General features: G+C 36.6%; 1 protein-coding gene across 2 annotated transcripts in view; it reads left to right on the top strand.

Moving 5' to 3' along the window:
* Positions 1-21,170, top strand: part of LSAMP (limbic system associated membrane protein) — a 653,298-nt gene that overhangs the window by 418,186 nt on the left and 213,942 nt on the right. For both annotated transcript variants that reach the window (XM_025377086.1, XM_025377085.1), the window contains exon 3: positions 8,592-8,717. In XM_025377086.1, the coding sequence (XP_025232871.1) occupies positions 8,592-8,717 (126 nt within the window). The remainder of the gene's footprint in view (positions 1-8,591; positions 8,718-21,170) is intronic.

Genomic DNA, 21,170 nt, shown 5'->3' with positions numbered 1-21,170 from the left:
ATTTAAATAATTTGTTATAGTTTGGTCATTTATTCACTCAAAATTGGGTAAGCACCTACAAAGTGCCTGATGATGGGGATTCAGAAGCAAAATGTCAGAGAATATTCTGTTGCATTGTGAGCTAGTGGCTGGGCAGGATCACAAATCCCCCGGCTCTCAATCTAGTACACTGTGCTACATTTCCCAGTCCTGTCATCCATCCTGCAAACTCCCACACCATGCAGCAAAACATGCTTTAGTGGCATTTTCAGAAACCAAATGCCAGGTTAGATGGATGTTTGATGTTTCACTAGATGGCATTTATGTGTTGCATTGTATATTTTTATTCTCATTGTTGAATCCTGGGAGTATGCTTATTAAATACAGCAAGTGCTGCTCAAGAAACATTCTGTAGATTTCTGAACCCAGTTCTTACATAGACACACCATATTCTTTCATAGCCTGTGACATATGCAGATAAACAGGGCTTAAGCTCTTCTTGCTGTACCAAAGAAAAGTTAAAAATTAGGGAGTTGATGGTGTTTTTTTAAGACCCCACCATCACCACATACACAGTAGTGTATACACCTTGCCCCATCTTTGAATGAACAATAACTAATGAGACTAATTTGTTGCTAATTTGTACCATTAGAAATGGCACTTTGAATTGAGTACAAGTAATAACCGCTAATTATTTGAGGTTAGGGAAATGAGCCAACTGACCACTTTTCTCTCCTACTCTGGAACTGATTAGTTTCCTTCTGTTGGTTGTTCAGTTAGGAACCAAGGATAAACGCATTAAAATATTCACAGCTGGAATTAAATGGCTTTGTAGATCTAAGGTTATTTTAAAGCAACCAAACTGACAGATACTCAACCAATGCTTAACATGCAACAAAGCTAGCATGTGGAAGCCAACGGAGCATCTAGGCAGAGATGACAACAGTTTACCTCTGTGGAAAGTCCCCTCTTCAAATTTTCCTCTTATTATGGCTGATCCTTAATTTGCAACAATTAGGATTCTTTGGTTTAAGCAATAGAAATTGACTGGCTAATCTGACGTATAAAGCAGGTGGTCCATTGGAAGAATATGAAATAACACAGAATTGAGGGAAAACAGAAAAACTTTACTTCAGCAAGTACACAAGCGCTGTATCTCTGGATATCCAAACCATAACCTCAAATAATTAGTGGCAAAAACTAGGGAAGAATAATAGTCCTTTTAGGTGGTTAGCCTTTCATGATGTATACTAACCATTGCTGCTGAACAAATCAAAATCGGGAGCATAAAATAATAGTTATTCTTTATATTGCACAAGTGGGGAAGTCAGCTGATTGAGGCTGAATTTCTTGAGGTGACTCTGCTCCTGGGGTTACCAGATTTGACAAGTCAAAATAAAGGATGCCCAGTTAAATTTGGATTTGGGGTAAATAACAAATAATTTTTCTTATAAATGTGTCTAATGCAATATTTGGAACACATTTATACTAAAAAAAGCGTTTGTTGTTTGTCACAAATTTATATTTAACTGGGTACACTGTATTTTCTCTGACAATTCTGTCTGGCATCTCCCATCCTTCTCCTGGGATGAAGAGGCTCAGCTGAGCATGTTCTTCTGGTGGTCATGGCAGAGGCACAAGCACAAGTGAATTCAATGGTACCAGCACTTTTCAAAACTATGCTTGTGTTCCAGATGCTGACATCCTGTTGGCAAAAGCAAGTAACATGCCCCAGGGATGAAAAAGTATATGTCACCCTCTGTAGGAGGGCATAGATGTGACAAAGGACGGGGATAGAGGGAAGGGTACAGATTTGGGGCCATTAACACAGTCTGCCAGCAAGAGATTAAGTCAGTTTCATCCTCTTTTGAATCATTCCTCATAGAAACCAGGTTCCAAGCGGGGAGGTCTGAACGGTACAGCTTAGGTCTTGTCCCCACTCCTTGTCCAAGAATTGGTCACTTGATTAAGAATCCCAACAAACCAATAGCTGTGGGTGAGCAGTGGTTTTTCCAAAGGAAAACCAGGATGTCTTACCAGAAGAAAGAGGCATGGATTCTCGGCAAGTAAATCCTATATGTCTATTCTACTTATGTCCCTGACTTTGACTTCATGTCTACTTTTGGCATATATAAGAAATGTTAGTCTTATACAAAAAGAAGGAGGGATGATTTGTGAACCTACAGAACTGTACAAACACCTCTGGACAGTCAACTCTGGGTCTGTAAGAGTCAGGGCAGACCCTGGAGATCTGGTAGAGGGTGGATAAAGGAACTGCAAAGACAATAAGGAGGGCCAGGAAAACAGGTGGCAGAGCCAGACTGACTGTGTCATAATCTTACTTAAGGCTGCCCCATTGCACAGCTGAGGGAGTCTACATTATTAGATGCACCTAGATTTTAGCATTATTTCAGAAATCACCATTCAATTTTTACTAAATAGAAAAAAAGTATATAGGCCCAATGCAATGGCTCATGCCTGTAATCTCGGCACTTTGAGAGGTCAGGGTAGGAGAATCGCTTGAACCCAGGAGTTTGAGGATGCAGTGAACTATGATCGCTCCACTGTGCTCAGAAAAACAAAAGAAAGAAATGTGTATTGTAATGCAGAATTTACGTGCATTTCAATAAAGAATATTACCCATTTAATAATCCAAATTTTAAAATTAACACAAAATAGTATAGTATCCAAAAAATTAATTATATATTTTAGAAATATTTTGGTTGAATTAGTTAGCATGGTAAGTAATGTTTATATTTACATGTTTCCCAGAAATACTGAGCTGGCCAGGTTGGTAGCACTTTATAGGGTAATTCTGAAAACCAAAAGAGTGTATGCACTTTACATCATTCAACAAATGGTATTGTGCACATTGGCTAAAAAATTATAGGGAGGAAAAAACTGATTATTTCTCATACCAGAAATAAATTCCATATGATTTTAAGAATTCAATATAAAAAAAGAACCAATTAAAATAAAAAGAAGAAATAGAGATAAATATTTCACTGTTCTTATGTTGGAGAAGGATTATTTATGCATGAAAGCAATGGAAGAAATAACAAAAGAGAGATCAATAGATACAACAACAAGGAAGTTTTAAACTTCAGCAGAACAAAAATAATCATAAACAAAAGACAGAGCCGAAGAATAAATTGTAAATATGACTGCATGACAACAAAAGGTCAATTCCTTACAATATAAGTAGCTCTCATTAATCAGTAAGAAAAACAAAATAATCCAGACAAATGTAGTTATCACTGAAACTGAATAGATTGAAAACATTGAATAAATGGTTCATGGCATTATATATAGGAAAATATAATAAATCTCACTAATATTCTGTAAATAAGAATTGTTAAGGGATTGTCTAGAAAGGAAAAAAAAGCACTACACAGAGTACTATGTTGTTCCAATAATTCGGCATAAATCAATATTACAGTGATTTTGAAAAATAAACAACTTACGTTTGCTGATTCAAATAGGCGCGTTATATTAAACAGTACTTTCTAGGCAGTCATTCCTACTGAGAATTAAACTAAGGAAAAAATACTATCTCTACCACTTTTGCAGAAGTTAATATGATCTAGAGGAAGAGTAAAGTTTGTGAAACATACAAATTCTAGGTTTTGGTTCTACCTCTATTATTCATTAGCTATGTGATATTTACCCATTTTTGTCCCGTTTGCCTGCATGTGGGAAATGGTAGTAACAGTAGTAATAATGATGATGATGATAATAATAATAATAATAATACATTTTACTTCCCAGGATTTTTATAAAGATTTTATGGGGTAATAGAATAAAATTTTTGAATTGCCACCTGATGTTATTGGTGATTATCTAAATTTAATTCTATGGAGGGCTACGGGAAACTAGGAAAGAAATAGTAAACTATTACACTAAGAAAGGTATATCTATATCTATCTATCTACTTCTTCCTCCTCACAGAAAAAGAAACAAAGACACTAAAACTCAGAAAAAAGCCTGTAGTTGAGGAAGTTAGACACCAAGTTCTTCTTGGTTGCTATGTTCCTGAAATATACAGACACTTCTCTACCTCATGGTTAATGTTTTTTATTAAGAGTCAAATAAGTTGATAGGGAAATAGATGACTAAAGGGGTAGCTAAATAAATATTGATAAGAGCTCCATTTTACTCATTCAAAATGAAAACTTACTCCTTTCTGACAAAAATTCTGTGAGATACCCTTCTTGAGTGAAGTAAAAAGTTGGGAAAAACTAAGTGAATTTTTTTCAAGCACTTTCTGAGCACCTGCTATGTTCTAAGCACCATGCTCTGTAAGATTCAGTGGTTTAGAAAACACTGTGTGGCTCTTACGGTTTAGTGAAAGGCACAGGTAAGTAACCCAGCTGTCACGGTTCAGTGCTGTGAGGGTGAGACACAGGGCATTTCACCCAATATGGCCTCAGGAGTAGGGCATGAGGTGAGAACACAGCAGGGCATTTCACCCAGTGTGGATCCAGGAACACAGTGGGAGGCAGCAGGGTGGGGAACAACAGGAAAGTCTTTCGCAAACAAGTAACGAGACAAGCTGACGAGCTGAAATTTGAAAGGGGAAGAGGGTAATTGCATGAAGAGTTGAAAGAAGAATATTTCATGTAGGAAGAAATATAATCTCAAATGCCAGAGTGTGAGGAGAGCACTTCCAGAAGCCAAAATTTGCCTGATGCCACTGGATGATGCAATGCAAATGGAGTAGGGAATGAAGCTGGAGAGATAAGCAAGGCCAATCATGAATGACCTATTAAACCATATTTAAAAGTTCGAATTTTATCTTGAGGACAATGAGATTAATCAAGAGATATTACATTCACATTTGCAATTTAGGAAACAAATATCTGATTGTAGTGTGGTGAATGTGTGGCAGTGGGCATGAAGAGCGGAAAGCTAGAGACAAAGAAACCATTTTTAATATTTTCTCATTTCAGTAATTTAGGCCCTCCCAGAAAGAAATGTTAATGTCTGAAACAAGGTTAGTGGGAGTAGGGACTGGGAGTAAAGAATGAATCTGCTATATATGTATACACATACACACACACACACACACACAGAGGTATATATACATATATATTTGTATATATACATATATATCGTGTATATATATGCGTATATACATCACACTCATATAATATAAAATTGATCCTCAATACATGACATAAACCACAGAACATGACATAAACCACAGAACATGAGGATCAATTTTTTATGAGTGTAGTGAAGGGGAGACGGCAGTCAAGGGAGATGCTTTGCTTTTTTTGCTTAGACAATTCTACCTGATGACACTGTTAACTAAGATAATAAAACACAAGTGTTTTGTGGGAAGGAAGATAATGACTTTAGTCCTGAGTTTGTTGAATCTTGGGTGTCTGTGAGGCAAACAGTAGAGATACAGAATAGTCCATTGGAATGTAGGTATAACAATCATGAAAAAAATCTGGGCTGCAGGTGGTGCTTTAGCTTCTGAAGCTAGAAAATAGGTAAGATCCTTTGATGAATGTATAGATTGAGATGAAGAAAGAGGTAAGTGATCAAACTCTTAAATACAGATAGTTAAGGAAAGGACAAGATAAGCCTAAGAGTTAATCTGAGAAGGCTGACTATAAGGATAAGAGGAAAAGCAGTTAAATTTGGTGTCTTAGAAACCAAGGGAAATAAAAAATAACAACTGAAAGGAGTATCAACAGAGCCAAACAGTTCAGAGAAAAACAAGATAACAGAAATTGTCCATAGACCTAGAAACAATATGATAATTGGTGAGCTTCCTGACAGTAATTTCATTTGAGGTTAAGGAGAGAATCCAGATTGCACTCAAGGTTGAGGTGTGGATGGGAGATGACGATGTGGTGTAGGACAATTCCCTCAAGAGATTTGGAAAGAGAGATTGAAAGTAAATAAGGTGGGAAAAAATAAAAAATAAAAAAGGGACACATGTTCTCAGGATCTCCTGAAAGCTAAGTCACAGGAAAAAAGAAAAAAAAAAAAAAACAGAAGTGAGAAAGAGTTTAGGGAGAAATTTCTTTTGACAACAAAAAAGACTGTATCATATGTACATGCTTATGGGAAGAAGCTAGTACAAAATAAAATAAAAGTAGGAAAGCAAATGATGAAGTAAGACCCACTGAAAGTGATCCAGAGGCACATGGAATACAACGTGGTTACATTCCTAACTATTCAGCACGAACACTTTCTCTATCTCCAGTCTCTGAGACTCAGTACTTGAATAGATTGTCCTTAATTAGGAGATGCAGTGTGGTTTGGTGGCCAGAACATAGCCCTGCAGTCAATTATTCTAGATTTTATTCCCAACTTTATCAGTACCTGTGTATGTGAAATTGAACAAGTGGCTTAACTGGTGTGACATGTAAATGCAAAGTCTTTGCTCTATGTCCTTTTATTTAAAAGAGAGAGAGAGATTGTCAGTCAATTGTACCACAGGTAGTAATTCTCTGGGATTTTTTTTTAGTTGTGGATTTTTTTTCTGTTTTATAAATGTGCATGGTTTTATATTAGGGATATAGAGACTTTAAAAAAAAAATCACAACATATCTATATTTCTTCTCACACTGTGTCCTGTGTTGCAATTCAGATGTAACTACAACTTTAGTAATGCGGAATCTTAGAATGACTATATAGCTTTCTGTGATAGGTTTTGGATTGTTGAGGATGGCACCTAGTATGTCCACATTTTGTTCTGAAACACTATCATTGATTTATAGTTCATTGCAGTTGTTTTGAAGATGTTCAGAGCACTAGCCTACTCATCTGAGAGTTAGTAACTGTGAACTCCAAACAATGGAACAATCGGACATTCAGGAGCTCTGAATTCTAAGTCCAGCCATAGTTCTTGATGGGCTCGTCCTTAACAAGCCATCATTTTTCTCTGTGCCTGATATTCTTCCCTGTAAAATATATATGATCTTTCAGGTTTTCACTGCAAAAGTCTGTGAGAACATATTGCAAGACAGTGTGTGAATTTGAGAAAACGACCCTTAACCCCAATAGCCAAAAGGAGGATTAGGAACTCTGTAAATAGAGATTGCTAAATATTTGGAATCAGCTACAGTCTGCTGCCCTTGGGTTTGACTTTTAATGACCGGTCCCCTACCCAGAGGCCCTACAAGAGTGGAATGCTGAGGTGGAGAGAGTCCTCATCCTGCTTCCTCCGTGTCACACTCTGAACCAGTCAGTTGCCCAAGTACCATCAGTGTCTCCTAATGAAGATTTGCAGGGATCGTTTGGCTGTCAGGTGCTTGCTTCTGCAAGCAGAAAATGTTCCTGTTTTATTCGTCACTACACAGAGTCCCTAATGGGCAGTAAGAATGAGAAAAGATAAAATTCATTATTGAACTCCTTCATGCTCTTTTGTCCTCCTCCTTCCCCCAGACACATACTTTCTCAGGGACAGCCTAAACAAGTGAGTAAAAAAGAAGAAATTCACAGTCAGACTATAAACCCTGCTATTTGTAATCAGTGCATAACCTCTGTGATGAAATTTGTGAGTAATTCACTCCCCACTTAAGCCTACCGACGTGTGATCTAATGTTGCCACCCTGAACACTAATGAAGGAAGTCAGACGGCAGTACAGCTTGCCCTTGGGGACTCATTTCTCACATCACCAAAAACTAATTTCTGTTGTTTTCAGCCATCTGGTAGCCTGGGTTGTGAAGATGAAGTTGCAATCAAGTAGTGCCTATGAGCAAAGGCCCAGAATTGGCTGGGATTGAAACTCATTTTCTGCCCCTCACCTAGCCCCCTCTATGCCTCAGTTTCCCACCCATAAATAAAAACTTCATAGGATATCATTGCTTTATTGTAAGAAGTTATTGAAGTAATATTTGTTAAATACTCTACGTTGGGTTCTATGTATAATAAATGTTTAATTAAAGTTAGCTATTAATTACATTGTTAGTAGTAGTGGTGTTGGAAGTATTAGAAGTAATAGTATTTTTGAATGTCTACCTGTCTGTGACATAGGCCTTATTAATTCACATTTTCAATTCTAAGGTACTTCATGCAGCCTGTTATACACAAAGATGATATTTAAATGCTTTCTATTGTGATGATTAATCCATGTTCATTATGTTGCTAGATTATAAGTAACCAGGTATTGCCACATCTTAATAATACAGTAATGTAATCTTATGCTAAATAGCATTGTTTTTCTTTTGCTGGTACTTGGAGAAGACATTGGATTATATTTATATACACATAAGAAAATAAATTTAAACAACAATGATAAGAAATAATATATTATTAATTTGCATAAATGTGCATGCTGTCTAATATCTAAATAAGGTACATTCTAGTATTTTTAAAAGCAAAGATATTTTCATCTTACTAGTTTGTGTATTTCCTACAGCACTCAAATGGCCATTGTGAAGGGTGTTCTTACCTTCACAATGTATGTGCTTAAGGATAACTTACAGATTTGGTAAGCAGATGACAAGCATGGGTCTTAAAAGCACCTTACTTCTTAAGACAAAAATTCAAATTAAGTTATAAAACCTTGAATTTGCCACTTCCAGTTGTATGGCTACAAGCCTAATCTTACTGACATGGTTACATATTCCATTTGCTTTTATTTTCACAGTCCCACCAAAGATCTCCAACATCTCCTCGGATGTCACTGTGAATGAGGGCAGCAATGTGACTCTGGTCTGCATGGCCAATGGCCGTCCTGAACCTGTTATCACCTGGAGACACCTTACACCAACTGGTAAGCAATGCTCCAGGTTCTAATATGCCACATACTGTTTAAAATATCCTCATGCTCCTGAAATTCTGTTGAATCAGAAATATCAATTCAATTCAGAATCAGAATTGAAATTCTGTTGAATCAGAAGGACATGCATGTATCTTGTTATTAAAATACTAAGAGAATGGCAACATAAGTCTTATTTAGGGTCCTCATGGTCTTTGCTAGTGTGTTAATCTCTATAAGGTTTATAATCATTGTACTGAGTATATATGTAGATCTCTATCTATCTATCTATCTATCTATCTATCTATCTATCTGTAAAATTTCAGTTTCAATAGGACAGCCCCCTGCAATGCAACAAATACAGAAGCATTAAATGGCTTGATATTATATGTAAAATATATGCCAGTTTGGTGATTGAGTGTCTTGGGGTGATATTTTGTCTGAATTAATTTTACATAGTTGTTTGTAAGTTTGTTTGCGTTGCTTTTAACTACAGTTTTCTAACTTGTAGCACCTTGTGAAGAAATATATCAGGAAAATACAGAATTGTTTCTCACTTTTATTGTCCTGTCCTTGGCATCAGGTTCTGTGATGGGCATCAGACATGCACTAAGTTGCATGAACTCATTATGAGTCCCAGCTATTGATACTAATTCAGTCAAAATCAGAAACTCATTTCCCTGGAATGTCTTCAGCATCCTTTCTTCCCCCTTCTTACCATCATCGCCATGAAAATGTTCCCAGGCCTCCTGCTTTTCGAACTTTATTTAAATGTTTGAGCAAATTATTTAAGATTAGCTGCATACATACTCCTCTACCAATTACATTTTCTGGTATGCAAAACTATGTTTTGTCAAATAACACAGTCTTTATAGAATGTAGCATTCTATTTAAATCTTCCAGAAAGATAGGCAACAGGTCAATTTTTCTTATAAAATATTATTGATTTTGTAGAGAACCCACAAATTAAACTAATTTATATATTATAGTCACAAAATTTTCTCATGTAAGCAACTAGAGATTTGTTACAACATATTCATTTTAGAAAGAACACCATAAAAATATTATGCAAGACTGGATGCACAACAGGAGCTAAACTGAGACACTTCTAAAAATCCAGGATAGTGTTTGGTTATAATGTGTTTAAAACTATCTGTATTTTGTGGTGTGAAAAGATGGGTCCTCTGTTTGATAGTAGATCCCAAATTGATTTCTCAAGGAAAATTTGGACCAACCTATAGAATAGTTTTATATTTAGGCAGATATTCTTATTAGAGGCCTCTATTTTCTTGAGAAAATGTCACGCAAAACTCATCCTTATTAACACAGGCAATTTCTCATTTATTGATAATATATACATGAGACATTTATTTGGGAGAGAAATCTCAAACTCATTGACTCACATACTTATTTTAGACCTCATGTGGAAAAAAAAAATGTATAAAGGATTGTCTCGAGTACAAACGTGCAGATATTATATCTTTCCCTTGGAATGAATTAAACCTTCAGAGCACATTCTACTTGGATGGCATTGTGTTGGCTCCAATCCCATGCCACCTACCCGTGTCCCAAGTAGCATTGCTTCACTGAATAGCAATTTGGTGTAGAAGCTCTTGGCTCATATTTAAGGATGTTATAAAAGACACCTTCTAAAATCATTGTGTTTACTGTAATGTTATAATTGAGAGATTGTTAATTGTTTTACAGTTTTCCTTTGAGAAGACCATTTGAGGAAATTTGTTTTGTTTTTCAGTATCTCTACTTTCTTTTTTCCTAAGCAATCATTTGCTTTTTAAGAAAGGACCCAGTGAATTTTCATAAGTGATTGTATGCCCTTTATTGTAAACTTAGAGTCAAATTTATGGACCATCTGTAAAAATATATAAATTATTATACATAAATTACACATTAAAAATTGATTATAAACAAGCTATGCAGAAATTTATGGGATCAAGTCCATTTCAGATCACACTTGTGCTATCATCTTGTTTTCTTACCATTATTTTTATTTTGTCTCACTTTTTCTAATTAATTTAAATGTCTATGTAAAGATACTATTTATAATTTCTTACTCTTTTGTGGAACAAGGTGGTAGATAAAAGAAGGGATATGGGAGTTAGAAAGGAAGAAAGAGTCTATTCAAGTTACAATCAAATAATGAACTGCATTAATAGAAAATATTTATTTTGGCACAATGTTGACTAGCAAGTAGGCTTTTCAAGAAAAATTTTCTATGGCTGAATTGAACCTAAAGATAGATTCCTTTTTATCCCTTGAATTTATAAAACTTCTGATGTGGAACCAGAGTTTCAGAGCCTTTGCCACCTTGTCTAGGAGTTTGGGTAGTCATAACTAACACTCATAAACTTTCCCATGATAATGAACATGTGATTTGACCCCTTGTTTTTCTGTAATGTTTCAAGTCACCAAAAGACCAGAGGACAAGCTATGTCTTCCAGAGTAAAGGCTGTATTTACATAAACTCAGAGGACCCTGGAGACTTCAGTATCAACCAGGAAAACAGATACACTCACAGGGATTCTCAGTGGTCAGTAACAGAGGTCAGCAAACCACAGCCTGTGTATCAAATTTAGTCTGCTCCATTTATGTACTGCCTGCAAGTGAAGAATAGTTTTTTAATTGTTAAATGGGGAAAAATCAAAATAATTTTATTTCTTTGACTTGCAAAAATCTCTCTCTTTCTCTCTCTCTCTCTATATATATATATTTACACACATATATATATAAAATTCAAATTTCAGTGTACATACATAAAGTTTTATTGCAACCCAGCCGGGTTGCTTTTGTTCTAAAACAGCATCACTGAATAATTGCGACAAAGATCACTTGTCCCACAAATGTAAAATATTTTCTATTTGACCCTTTACAGAAAAGTTTATAGACTCCTGTTCAAGGCCATGGCTTGGGACACAGGACAAGGATTTGCTGCACTCATCCATGGCCGGGTAGGGCTTTGGGGATATCCCCCACCAAGCTCCTTCAGACATCTCAAAGGAAACAACTTTACTCTTCTACGGTCTTCCATCTAGGCCCACTTTGTAAGTCAGATTCTATTCTGGCACATGCAAAACTAGCTTTCTGTCGCATTTGCAGACTTGAGGGCAGACTACTATTCTCCCTTCCATTCCCACGCCTCCTCTTTCATTTCTTTTACATCTGACCTAAATAACCAACTGATCATAATCATATTCCTGGTGATAGGAGAGAGAACTTTCCTTTGCTATTTTATAAAGGAAACTAGGATTTTTGTTTGTTTGTTTTCATGGTTTTTTAAAAAATTTCTTTCAAAATACGGAAACAGTAGGTAATTCTTTTCAGCCTATAATGTGAAGTCTTCCTTAGAGATTATAAACAGGCTATGTGGAAGAGACCCAAAGAAGAGACTCTGCTCCCTGTGTGACAGCAAAGCTGCCTGCAACCCGTGGCCATGTGAGGAAAAAAAAAATGGCTAGCTTTGTTCAATTATTAATTGTGCCTTCAACAGTACAGAGTGTGACTGCCTTGCAAAGGAAATGTACCTGTAATTAGCTCGACCCCACAGGGACATTGAGCCCTGGATAGGGGAAGATTCTACGCAGGGTTCACAATACCTGATTGTCATTTGATGACATGAGAGAAAGAAAAGAAAGAAATATGCATGGTATATTTTTATGAGGAGAATACTTATTACCTCTTAATTTCGTTTAAAAAAATTGGCAAGGCCATTTTGTTTCTTTCTTTTTGTGCCTGAAATTTCCTTTTCAAGTATACTGCAAGTGCTTTTAAAAAGGTAAATTAGAAGAATGGTGAATTTTTCATACATACGAAATAAAAAACACCTGAATTAGATGAAGTTGAAGACATTTATGCATTCTCTGTGTGCCTTCCTGATTTCTTAATTTCTGATTTCTTAATTTTTCTCCCCACTTCAGTTATATAGTTCAAAATGATGTGTCACACATGTGGTTATTAAATGTGACCTATTTTCTTCCTTAATTAAGTTAGACTTTCATAATCCTGTGACTCCCAGAGGGCAATTGCACCGTAACGTGTATTTTCTATGGAGTGTTTGATCTTCCTTCTGTGAGCAATGCTGCTCCCATCTTCATTTAACTTTGTTTCTAAATCTTTATTCTCACATTCATGAGGAAGTCCCTTTCTCAAATGTGCATCATGTGTTGTCAGGATTGCTCAGGGTCACAGAAAGAGTTTCTATGCATTTCATTTCTGCAAAGGTTTTCACAACCTCCGTAGCTCTCCAGCACTGAAAAACTCAAAAGGTACACTGAGGATTTAACCCTTTAGGCTGAGAACAACCCAAGAGGTACTGTGTAATTTTCTTTTTCAGCCACAAGTCAGATCTCACTTAAAAAGTATTTTGCAATTTCATGGAGTGAGTGGGAAAATATTGTGCTTGGAGAAGCTAAGACGAGTCCTAAAAGTGTGAAATCCCATTTTCTCATTGGACATTGAGTTTTAACCACTTGATCTGAGATTCTCCTTTCAATTCATTTCCAAGTCTGAACCCTTGCTGATGGTACTTTTTAATTTCATTAATGCTATTACTCCCATCTGTTTTACTTCTAATTGTAAACTCACCCAATATGACCAGCCTAGACTCTGACCTCATGGGCTTGAGAGAAATATATAATGTTAAACTGAACTCATTTACTTAAGTTGCATTACAGAAGTACCTGTTGTGAGTAACATCTGGTCCTTCAAGTTAGCATGTTAGAATTTGTATGATTTCATATTTAACACAAAGAACACATTTTCTACAGGTTAAGTTTCAGGAAATTATTTCTCTGGGGCTTTCTTATGTGGACCCTCCAGAAGATTCAGTGAGTCAAACTTGGTAGCACATGGATGTGGAATAGTCAAAGTTATGCATTTTGCAGGTAAAGACTGTTGACCATGCAGTAACATTCAAAAGAGAATAATGATGCAGTTTATTCTATTAATTGCTTTCATGTATCTCTTGCATTTTTATTTTTTTTTTATTATTATACTTTAAGTTCTAGGGTACATGTGCATAACATGCAGGTTTGTTACATATGTATACTTGTGCCATGTGGGTGTGCTGCACCCATCAACTCGTCAGCACCCATCAACTCGTCATTTACATCAGGTATAACTCCCAATGCAATCCCTCCCCTCTCCCCTCTCCCCGTGATAGGCCCCGGTGTGTGATGTTCCCCTTCCCGAGTCCAAGTGATCTCATTGTTCAGTTCCCACCTATGAGTAAGAACATGCGGTGTTTGGTTTTCTGTTCTTGCGATAGTTTGCTGAGAATGATGGTTTCCAGCTGCATCCATGTCCCTACAAAGGACACAAACTCATCCTTTTTTATGGCTGCATAGTATTCCATGGTGTATATGTGCCACATTTTCTTAATCCAATCTGTCACTGATGGACATTTGGGTTGATTCCAAGTCTTTGCTATTGTGAATAGTGCCGCATAGTTTACAATCCCACCAACAGTGTAAAAGTGTTCCTATTTCTTCACATCCTCTCCAGCACCTGTTGTTTCCTGACTTTTTAATGATTGCCATTCTAACTGGTGTGAGTGGTATCTCATTGTGGTTTTGATTTGCATTTCTCTGATGGCCAGTGATGATGAGCATTTTTTCATGTGTCTGTTGGCTGTATGAATGTCCTCTTTTGAGAAGTGTCTATTCATATCCTTTGCCCACTTTTTGATGGAGTTGTTTGTTTTTTTCTTGTAAATTTGTTTGACTTCTTTGTAGGTTCTGGATATTAGCCCTTTGTCTGATGAGTAGATTGCAAAAATTTTCTCCCATTCTGTAGGTTGCCTGTTCACTCTGATGGTAGTTTCTTTTGCTGTGCAGAAGCTCTTTAGTTTAATTAGATCCCATTTGTCAATTTTGGCTTCTGTTGCCGTTGCTTTTGGTGTTTTAGACATGAAGTCCTTGCCCATGCCTATGTCCTAAATGGTATTACCTAGGTTTTCTTCTAGGGTTTTTATGGTATTAGGTCTAACATTTAAGTCTCTAATCCATCTTGAATTAATTTTCGTATAAGGAGTAAGGAAGGGATCCAGTTTCAGCTTTCTACTTATGGCTAGCCAATTATCCCAGCACCATTTATTAAATAGGGAATCCTTTCCCCATTTCTTGTTTTTCTCAGGTTTATCAAAGATCAGATGGCTGTAGATGTGTGGTATTATTTCTGAGGACGCTGTTCTGTTCCATTGGTCTATATATCTGTTTTGGTACCAGTACCATGCTGTTTTGGTTACTGTAGCCTTGTAGTATAGTTTGAAGTCAGGTAGCGTGATGCCTCCAGCTTTGTTCTTTTGACTTAGGATTGTCTTGGAGATGCGGGCTCTTTTTTGGTTCCATATGAACTTTAAAGTAGTTTTTTCCAATTCTGTGAAGAAACTCTTTGTTAGCTTGATGGGGATGGCATTGAATCTCTAAATTACCTTGGGCAGTATGGCCATTTTCACGATATTGATTCTTCCTATCCATGAGCATGGTATGTTCTTCCATTTGTTTATGTCCTCTTTGATTTCACTGAGCAGTGGTTTGTAGTTCTCCTTGAAGAGATCCTTTACATCCCTTGTAAGTTGGATTCCTAGGTATTTTATTCTCTTTGAAGCAATTGTGAATGGAAGTTCATTCGTGATTTGGCTCTCTGTTTGTCTGTTACTGGTGTATAAGAATGCTTGTGATTTTTGCACATTAATTTTGTATCCTGAGACTTTGCTGAAGTTGCTTATCAGCTTAAGGAGATTTTGGGCTGAGACAATGGGGTTTTCTAAATATACAATAATTTTTTAATATTTTCATTTTTTCTTTAAAAAGGAGAAAATAGATAAAAAACAATCTTATGCTTTATTTTCAGTGTCTTACTTGTATATTGTTTTTAAAATATGCCATCCATCAATACAGAATTATACTCAGATTAATCTTGATCTCCATCTCACAATTTGTTCATTTGTCAAGAATTATTTACAGTGTTCACTCTGTAAACAGACACAAGGAAGAGCAAGACAGACATGGTCCTTGCACAAATGAAGCTTAAAGTTCAATAAGCAAGCAAAGCATTAAACTAATACACACGCCTCTTGACTTAGGATGGGCTTATCCAGATATAACCCCATCCTAAATTGGTGCACATGCTAAATGCATATGGCTTTCACACTGTCGTAAAGTCAAAAAATTGTAAGTCAAACCACCATAAGTCAGGACATCTATAATTGCATGAAGAGCCCCATAATTAGATTCATTACGAGGAAAAATTACAGCATTCAATGAGACCATAAGACAGGGCCATGTAGCAAAATCTGCAAGACCAGCAAAGCTCACCCGAGAAGTATTATGCTGAAACCGCAAGAATGAATAGGACCTAGCCAAGAAAATAGAGGAAGAAAGAGTATCCCAGGTATAGAAAGCAACATATATAATGGCCTAGAATGATAATGCATTTAAGAATCCAGGCAAGCATCTGTATGTGAAATCATGATGTAGGGGTTTTGTTATGCTACTTTTCTTTTAATATTTAAATCTCTTCTTTAAATCACACTTTTTTTTTTTACTTTTTAATATATCCATTTCCTTCTTCCAAAAGCACTAAAATAAATTTTAAAATGTTTGCTATATTTTATTTGCAGTGCCTTACTTGTATATTGATATTATATATACCAATGTATATACTACTATATATACTATAGTAAATAACAGTGTATCTACTACATTATACACACACACACTCACAGAGAAAGTTATATACTTTCCCAGTATAGTCTCAGTATAACAGTAGCAGGTATGTAGACAGCTGTTTGTGTGTATAAAATATCTTAAATTTAGATTTGAAACACGTTTTCCCAATACAGATAGCTCCATAATGGGCTAATCAAGTAAATACAAATTCTTTTTTAGTAACCTTATTGTTAAAACAAACGGATCATTTAGAAAATGACTACAAAATTTAGCCACATGATTACTGGCCTCCGCAACCCAAACTTTAAAAATCCTGTATATGTTCACAGTAACTGACATGGTCAGCCTTTAAGTCATTGAGAAGATCTGCGCAACCTAATGTGCTAGCTATTGTTGCAAGTGATGGACAAATGTCCTAGCATCACCCTACAACCCCACTCCTACCCTACACAGATGTGTCATCAGATTCCCAGCGCACTCTGCTGAAGAGAAGTGAATCAGCCTGGATGTGTTCTTGGGGGACTAGCTTGGCCATCAGTGCTCCAAGACATGGTGGAACTTTGGGTGGGGAGAGGTAATAACTTAATCAGAAACTTTGTCCATGGCCTAGTAAAACAGAAGTAGAGTCCACATCTCTCAGCATCTCACTCCTTCAAATACTTCTTGCCACTATTCCAACTAGTCTATGTTTAAAATACATTTAAAAATAGAATACGTACCATATATTTACCTTGAAAATTAAAATAATATGTAGGCAAAGTTCTTGATGTAGTGTTAGCTATTCTTGATATTATTATTATTACTATTTATTGTAATTATTAGTTAACTATATATTAGCTGCCTATAGTGATCATTTTGGGTGAGATTAATAATTTGACTGAAAACCACCTCAGTCTCTTCTTTATTCGGGTCTATCCTTCATTCCAGCACAATAACCAGGGGGATTTTTAAAAAGCTAACATCCAAGTTAGCCTTAATATTTTATATATTATATTACATTTTATCCCAATGTACCCACTTAAGATCTATTTTTCAAAAGGCCATGACAATGACAGTCTCTTGTTTGTTAGAGGGAGAAGTTCTGACATGGCTTATTCATATATTCATTCTCACCTGAGAGGATAGTTTTCCTATAGTCCAGTTATATAACAGTAAATATTTTATTAACTATAGCTATATAGAACCTATAATGGTGAATTACAACCCTTGTTATTTTTTTAAATCTGGTATTGCAAGAGATGATTATACTATCACACATACAAAAATGACCTGCAGTGTTCAAGAGTGAGCCATTGAACAGCAACAGAGAGGAGTTACATAGAAAAATAAACAAGCAAACAAATAAGCCAATAAACAAATACAACATTATAGTTTCTTCAAGGAGCATATTTAAAAATCAAAGTGACCATGGAGTTGTTGAAATGAGCAGATATTTGCACAATAAAATTCATCACAGTAAGTGCAGGTAGATTTGGGAGTTAACCAAGCCACTAAGCAACAGAATGCAAAAGAATTCACACTGTGTTGATAGGGCTTATCTATACATGAAAAAGTCTCATTTGGTTGTACAGCTCCTGTGGACTGTCCACAATGGACTTTCCCATGTTGTCTATGGATGTCAGCTAAGATCTATTTCAATATCCCTCATGAGATGCCAGGGTAGGTCTGATTTAGATCCTTGCCAAGGGGGACAATCTCAGGTCTCATGAATCAAGATACGTACCCAGGGTTGTCAGAAGCAAAGGGGCCAGAGAACAAGTTCTAAGAGATGTTCAGGGTAGGAAATAAAAATCATCTGAGTCAGAAAGGTGAAAATGATCCTGGCCTCTTTTTCTTCCTTTGCCCCAGCAATGATTAATTTCACACATTATCTTGAGTATTTTCCTTGGTAACTACTAATTCATTCACTTTCCTTATTGTCATTGTCACAATGTAGTTCAGCCAATATTTCCTCTCACCTGCATTTCATCAGTTTTCCAATTGGACCCTTTGCTACTATTTCTAAGTACGGAAATGGTCAGGTTAATTTTTCTGCTTAATTTTCCTATTTCCCAGCACTTTTGGAATAAAGTTCAAACTACTTAGCATGACATTAAATCCCAGATTCAAGTGATTATCCTATCCCTGGAACACTCTTGAAATTATACTCCTTTTATATTTCAAGAGTGTACTTTATTCACTTGCTTTTGGGCCTTCACATTTCTGGCTTTCAACTTCATACATGATTGCTTATCCCATTCATACTATCATTTTAACAATATAACTTATTCTTGCAAGACCTTCAAGATGATACTTCCTCCAGGAAGGAATATCATAAAATTAATAAAACTGCATTTTAACTATGTGCTCATTCATTCTCCCCCTAGTTTATAAGATCTATAAAAATGCAAAAACTGGCTGGGTGTGGTGGCTCACACCTGTAATCCCAGCACTTTGGGAGGCCGAGGTGGGTGGATCACAAGGTCAGGAGATCAAGACCATCCTGGATAACATGGTGAAACCCCATCTCTACTAAAAATACAAAAAATTATCTGGGCATGGCGGCAGGCACCTGTAGTCCCAGCTACTTGGGAGGCTAAGGCAGGAGGATGGTGTGAACCCGGGAGGCAGAGTTTGCTGTGAGCCGAGATTGCGCCACTGCACTCCAGCCTGGGCAACAGAGCAAGGCTCTGTCTCAAAAAAAAAAACAAAACAAAACAAAAAAAAACTATGCCTTATTCATGTGTATATTTTCAGGATATTAATTGGCATATTATAGGTGTTCAACTGAGTTACTGAATGGAGGATTTCATTCTAAAAAAATAGAAGTATTAGTGGGAAATATATCATGAAGTATGAACTAAATACAAACTGATAATAAAGCATGAGTGAATATAAAGCAAATTACAAATGATACAATCGAATTATAGAACTTAAGCCTATCCAATTAATACTTTTGGTAATTTATTGCCAAGAAGATTCTGGACATTTCAGGAAAGTTCTCTGTCTAGGTCCAATTCAGATTCTTCTCGCCTTGAGTTTCTCTGACGTGCTGACCTGCTTCCATCCCACTTGCATCATTTTCCAATGTTCTATGGAGAATACTCCCAAATCTCAACATTCTTGTTGCTGGCCCTTTCATAGTCTCTTATCACCCATTTATTATCAGCAATTGTTCTTTTCCTGTCAGCAGTTATCACACTCAGTAATTGTTTTAAACATTTGTTTACTTTTTTACTGTCTATTTTCCTCATGAAAGCAGCCACCTGCATGTCCTTAGTTCCCATTATAGTGCCTGGCACAGACTAAGTGTTCAATAAATATTTGCTGAATGAATAAATGAATTACTTATTCTAGGGAAAAGTCAGACTCTGTTGCAACCTGCTTAAAGTTTACATTTAAAGAACAGAGTCCTCATAAACTATAGTTTTACAGTACTGTATAATATACATCTTTAAATATAGGACATTTCCTTTCCTGAAATCACTGTGAAATGTCAGGCCGGGCACAGTGGCTCATGCCTGTAATCCCAGCACTTTGGGAGGCCAAGGTGGGTGGATCACAGGAGTTCGAGACCAGGTTGGCCAACATGGTGAAACCCCATCTCTACTAAAAGTACAAAAATTAGCTCGGTGTGGTGGCCTGTGCCTATAGTCCCAGCTACTTGGGAGATTGAGGCAAGAGAATCACTTAAACCCGGGAGGTGGAGGTTCCAGTGAGCCAAGATTGTACCACTGCACTTCCACCTGGATGTCAGAGTGAGACTCCATCTCAAAACAGCAGCAACAAAGCAAAACACTGTGAAATGTCTATTGCAAATTTCGTATCTGGGAAAGGATTTTTTTTCTTTATGTATGTGATGACAAGGATCTCAACACTATCACTCCAATGAACTTGTGCTATAGTGGGGGTGAGGGTGTGGTAGGGAAGGGTTCAGTCCCACTCTGACAGTTAATATGTTGAGTCAAACAGAAAAAGGAGCCCCCATTACAAGAGCTGGAAGTTTTACAATACTTCCTGTAATTTACTATAAAACCCTTCTGGTGGTGGCCACCTGTGGCATAACTTTTGCGGCCACTATGAGATGGCCGCTGGATTTACAAATTTGGCTGATCATCAGAATTACCCAGAGTGGAAGCAAAGGTATTGAACAATATAGATTCCTTAGCTAGTCTCACACTTAAATTATCTCTTTTGGTGAATTTTAGGATTCTATAGAAGTAAAGCCTCTCAGGGAGTTAGATTTCAAGCCAGGTGAACAGAATGATGACACTATAATCACAGGGGGATTGCAAAGACGATTGGAAGGACTTCTCTTACAACTGTGCTAGGAAATGATCTGATTAAAATGTGGATTCTGATTCAGTGGGTCTGGGTGGGGCCTGAAATTCTGCTTTTCTGGCAAGCACTCAGGTAATGTGAGCACTGCTGCTCTATGGACCACAGTTTGAGCATCATCCAGGATCTTCAGAACAACATAGTTTGGAAGATTGTGAAATATTTAAGTAGTCTAGCACAGAGACACACCTAAGTAAGTCCCACGATGTGTGTAGTACTCACCAAATATTGTTACAATGTTTTATATTTTCAATTTTTCAGTTTCAGCCTAGAGATTGAGAGGTGGTTCAGAGAATGAAAATAATAGTTTTGAGAAATAAGGTTGTTCCTTGGCTACAAGTTTGAACCCTGACCATCAGAACTGGCATCACTGTGGAAATGTAGAATATTGCTCCTGGAAGAAGCGGTAGAGGAAACAAGGAAATGCAGAATATTGGGTACCATCATTGACCCACTGGATGAAAAT

This window comes from Theropithecus gelada, chromosome 2 (assembly GCF_003255815.1).
Source record: "Theropithecus gelada isolate Dixy chromosome 2, Tgel_1.0, whole genome shotgun sequence".
Classification (NCBI taxonomy): domain Eukaryota; kingdom Metazoa; phylum Chordata; class Mammalia; order Primates; family Cercopithecidae; genus Theropithecus; species Theropithecus gelada.
Note: the sequence above shows the minus strand (reverse complement) of the source record. Positions and strands in the feature narration are given on the sequence as shown.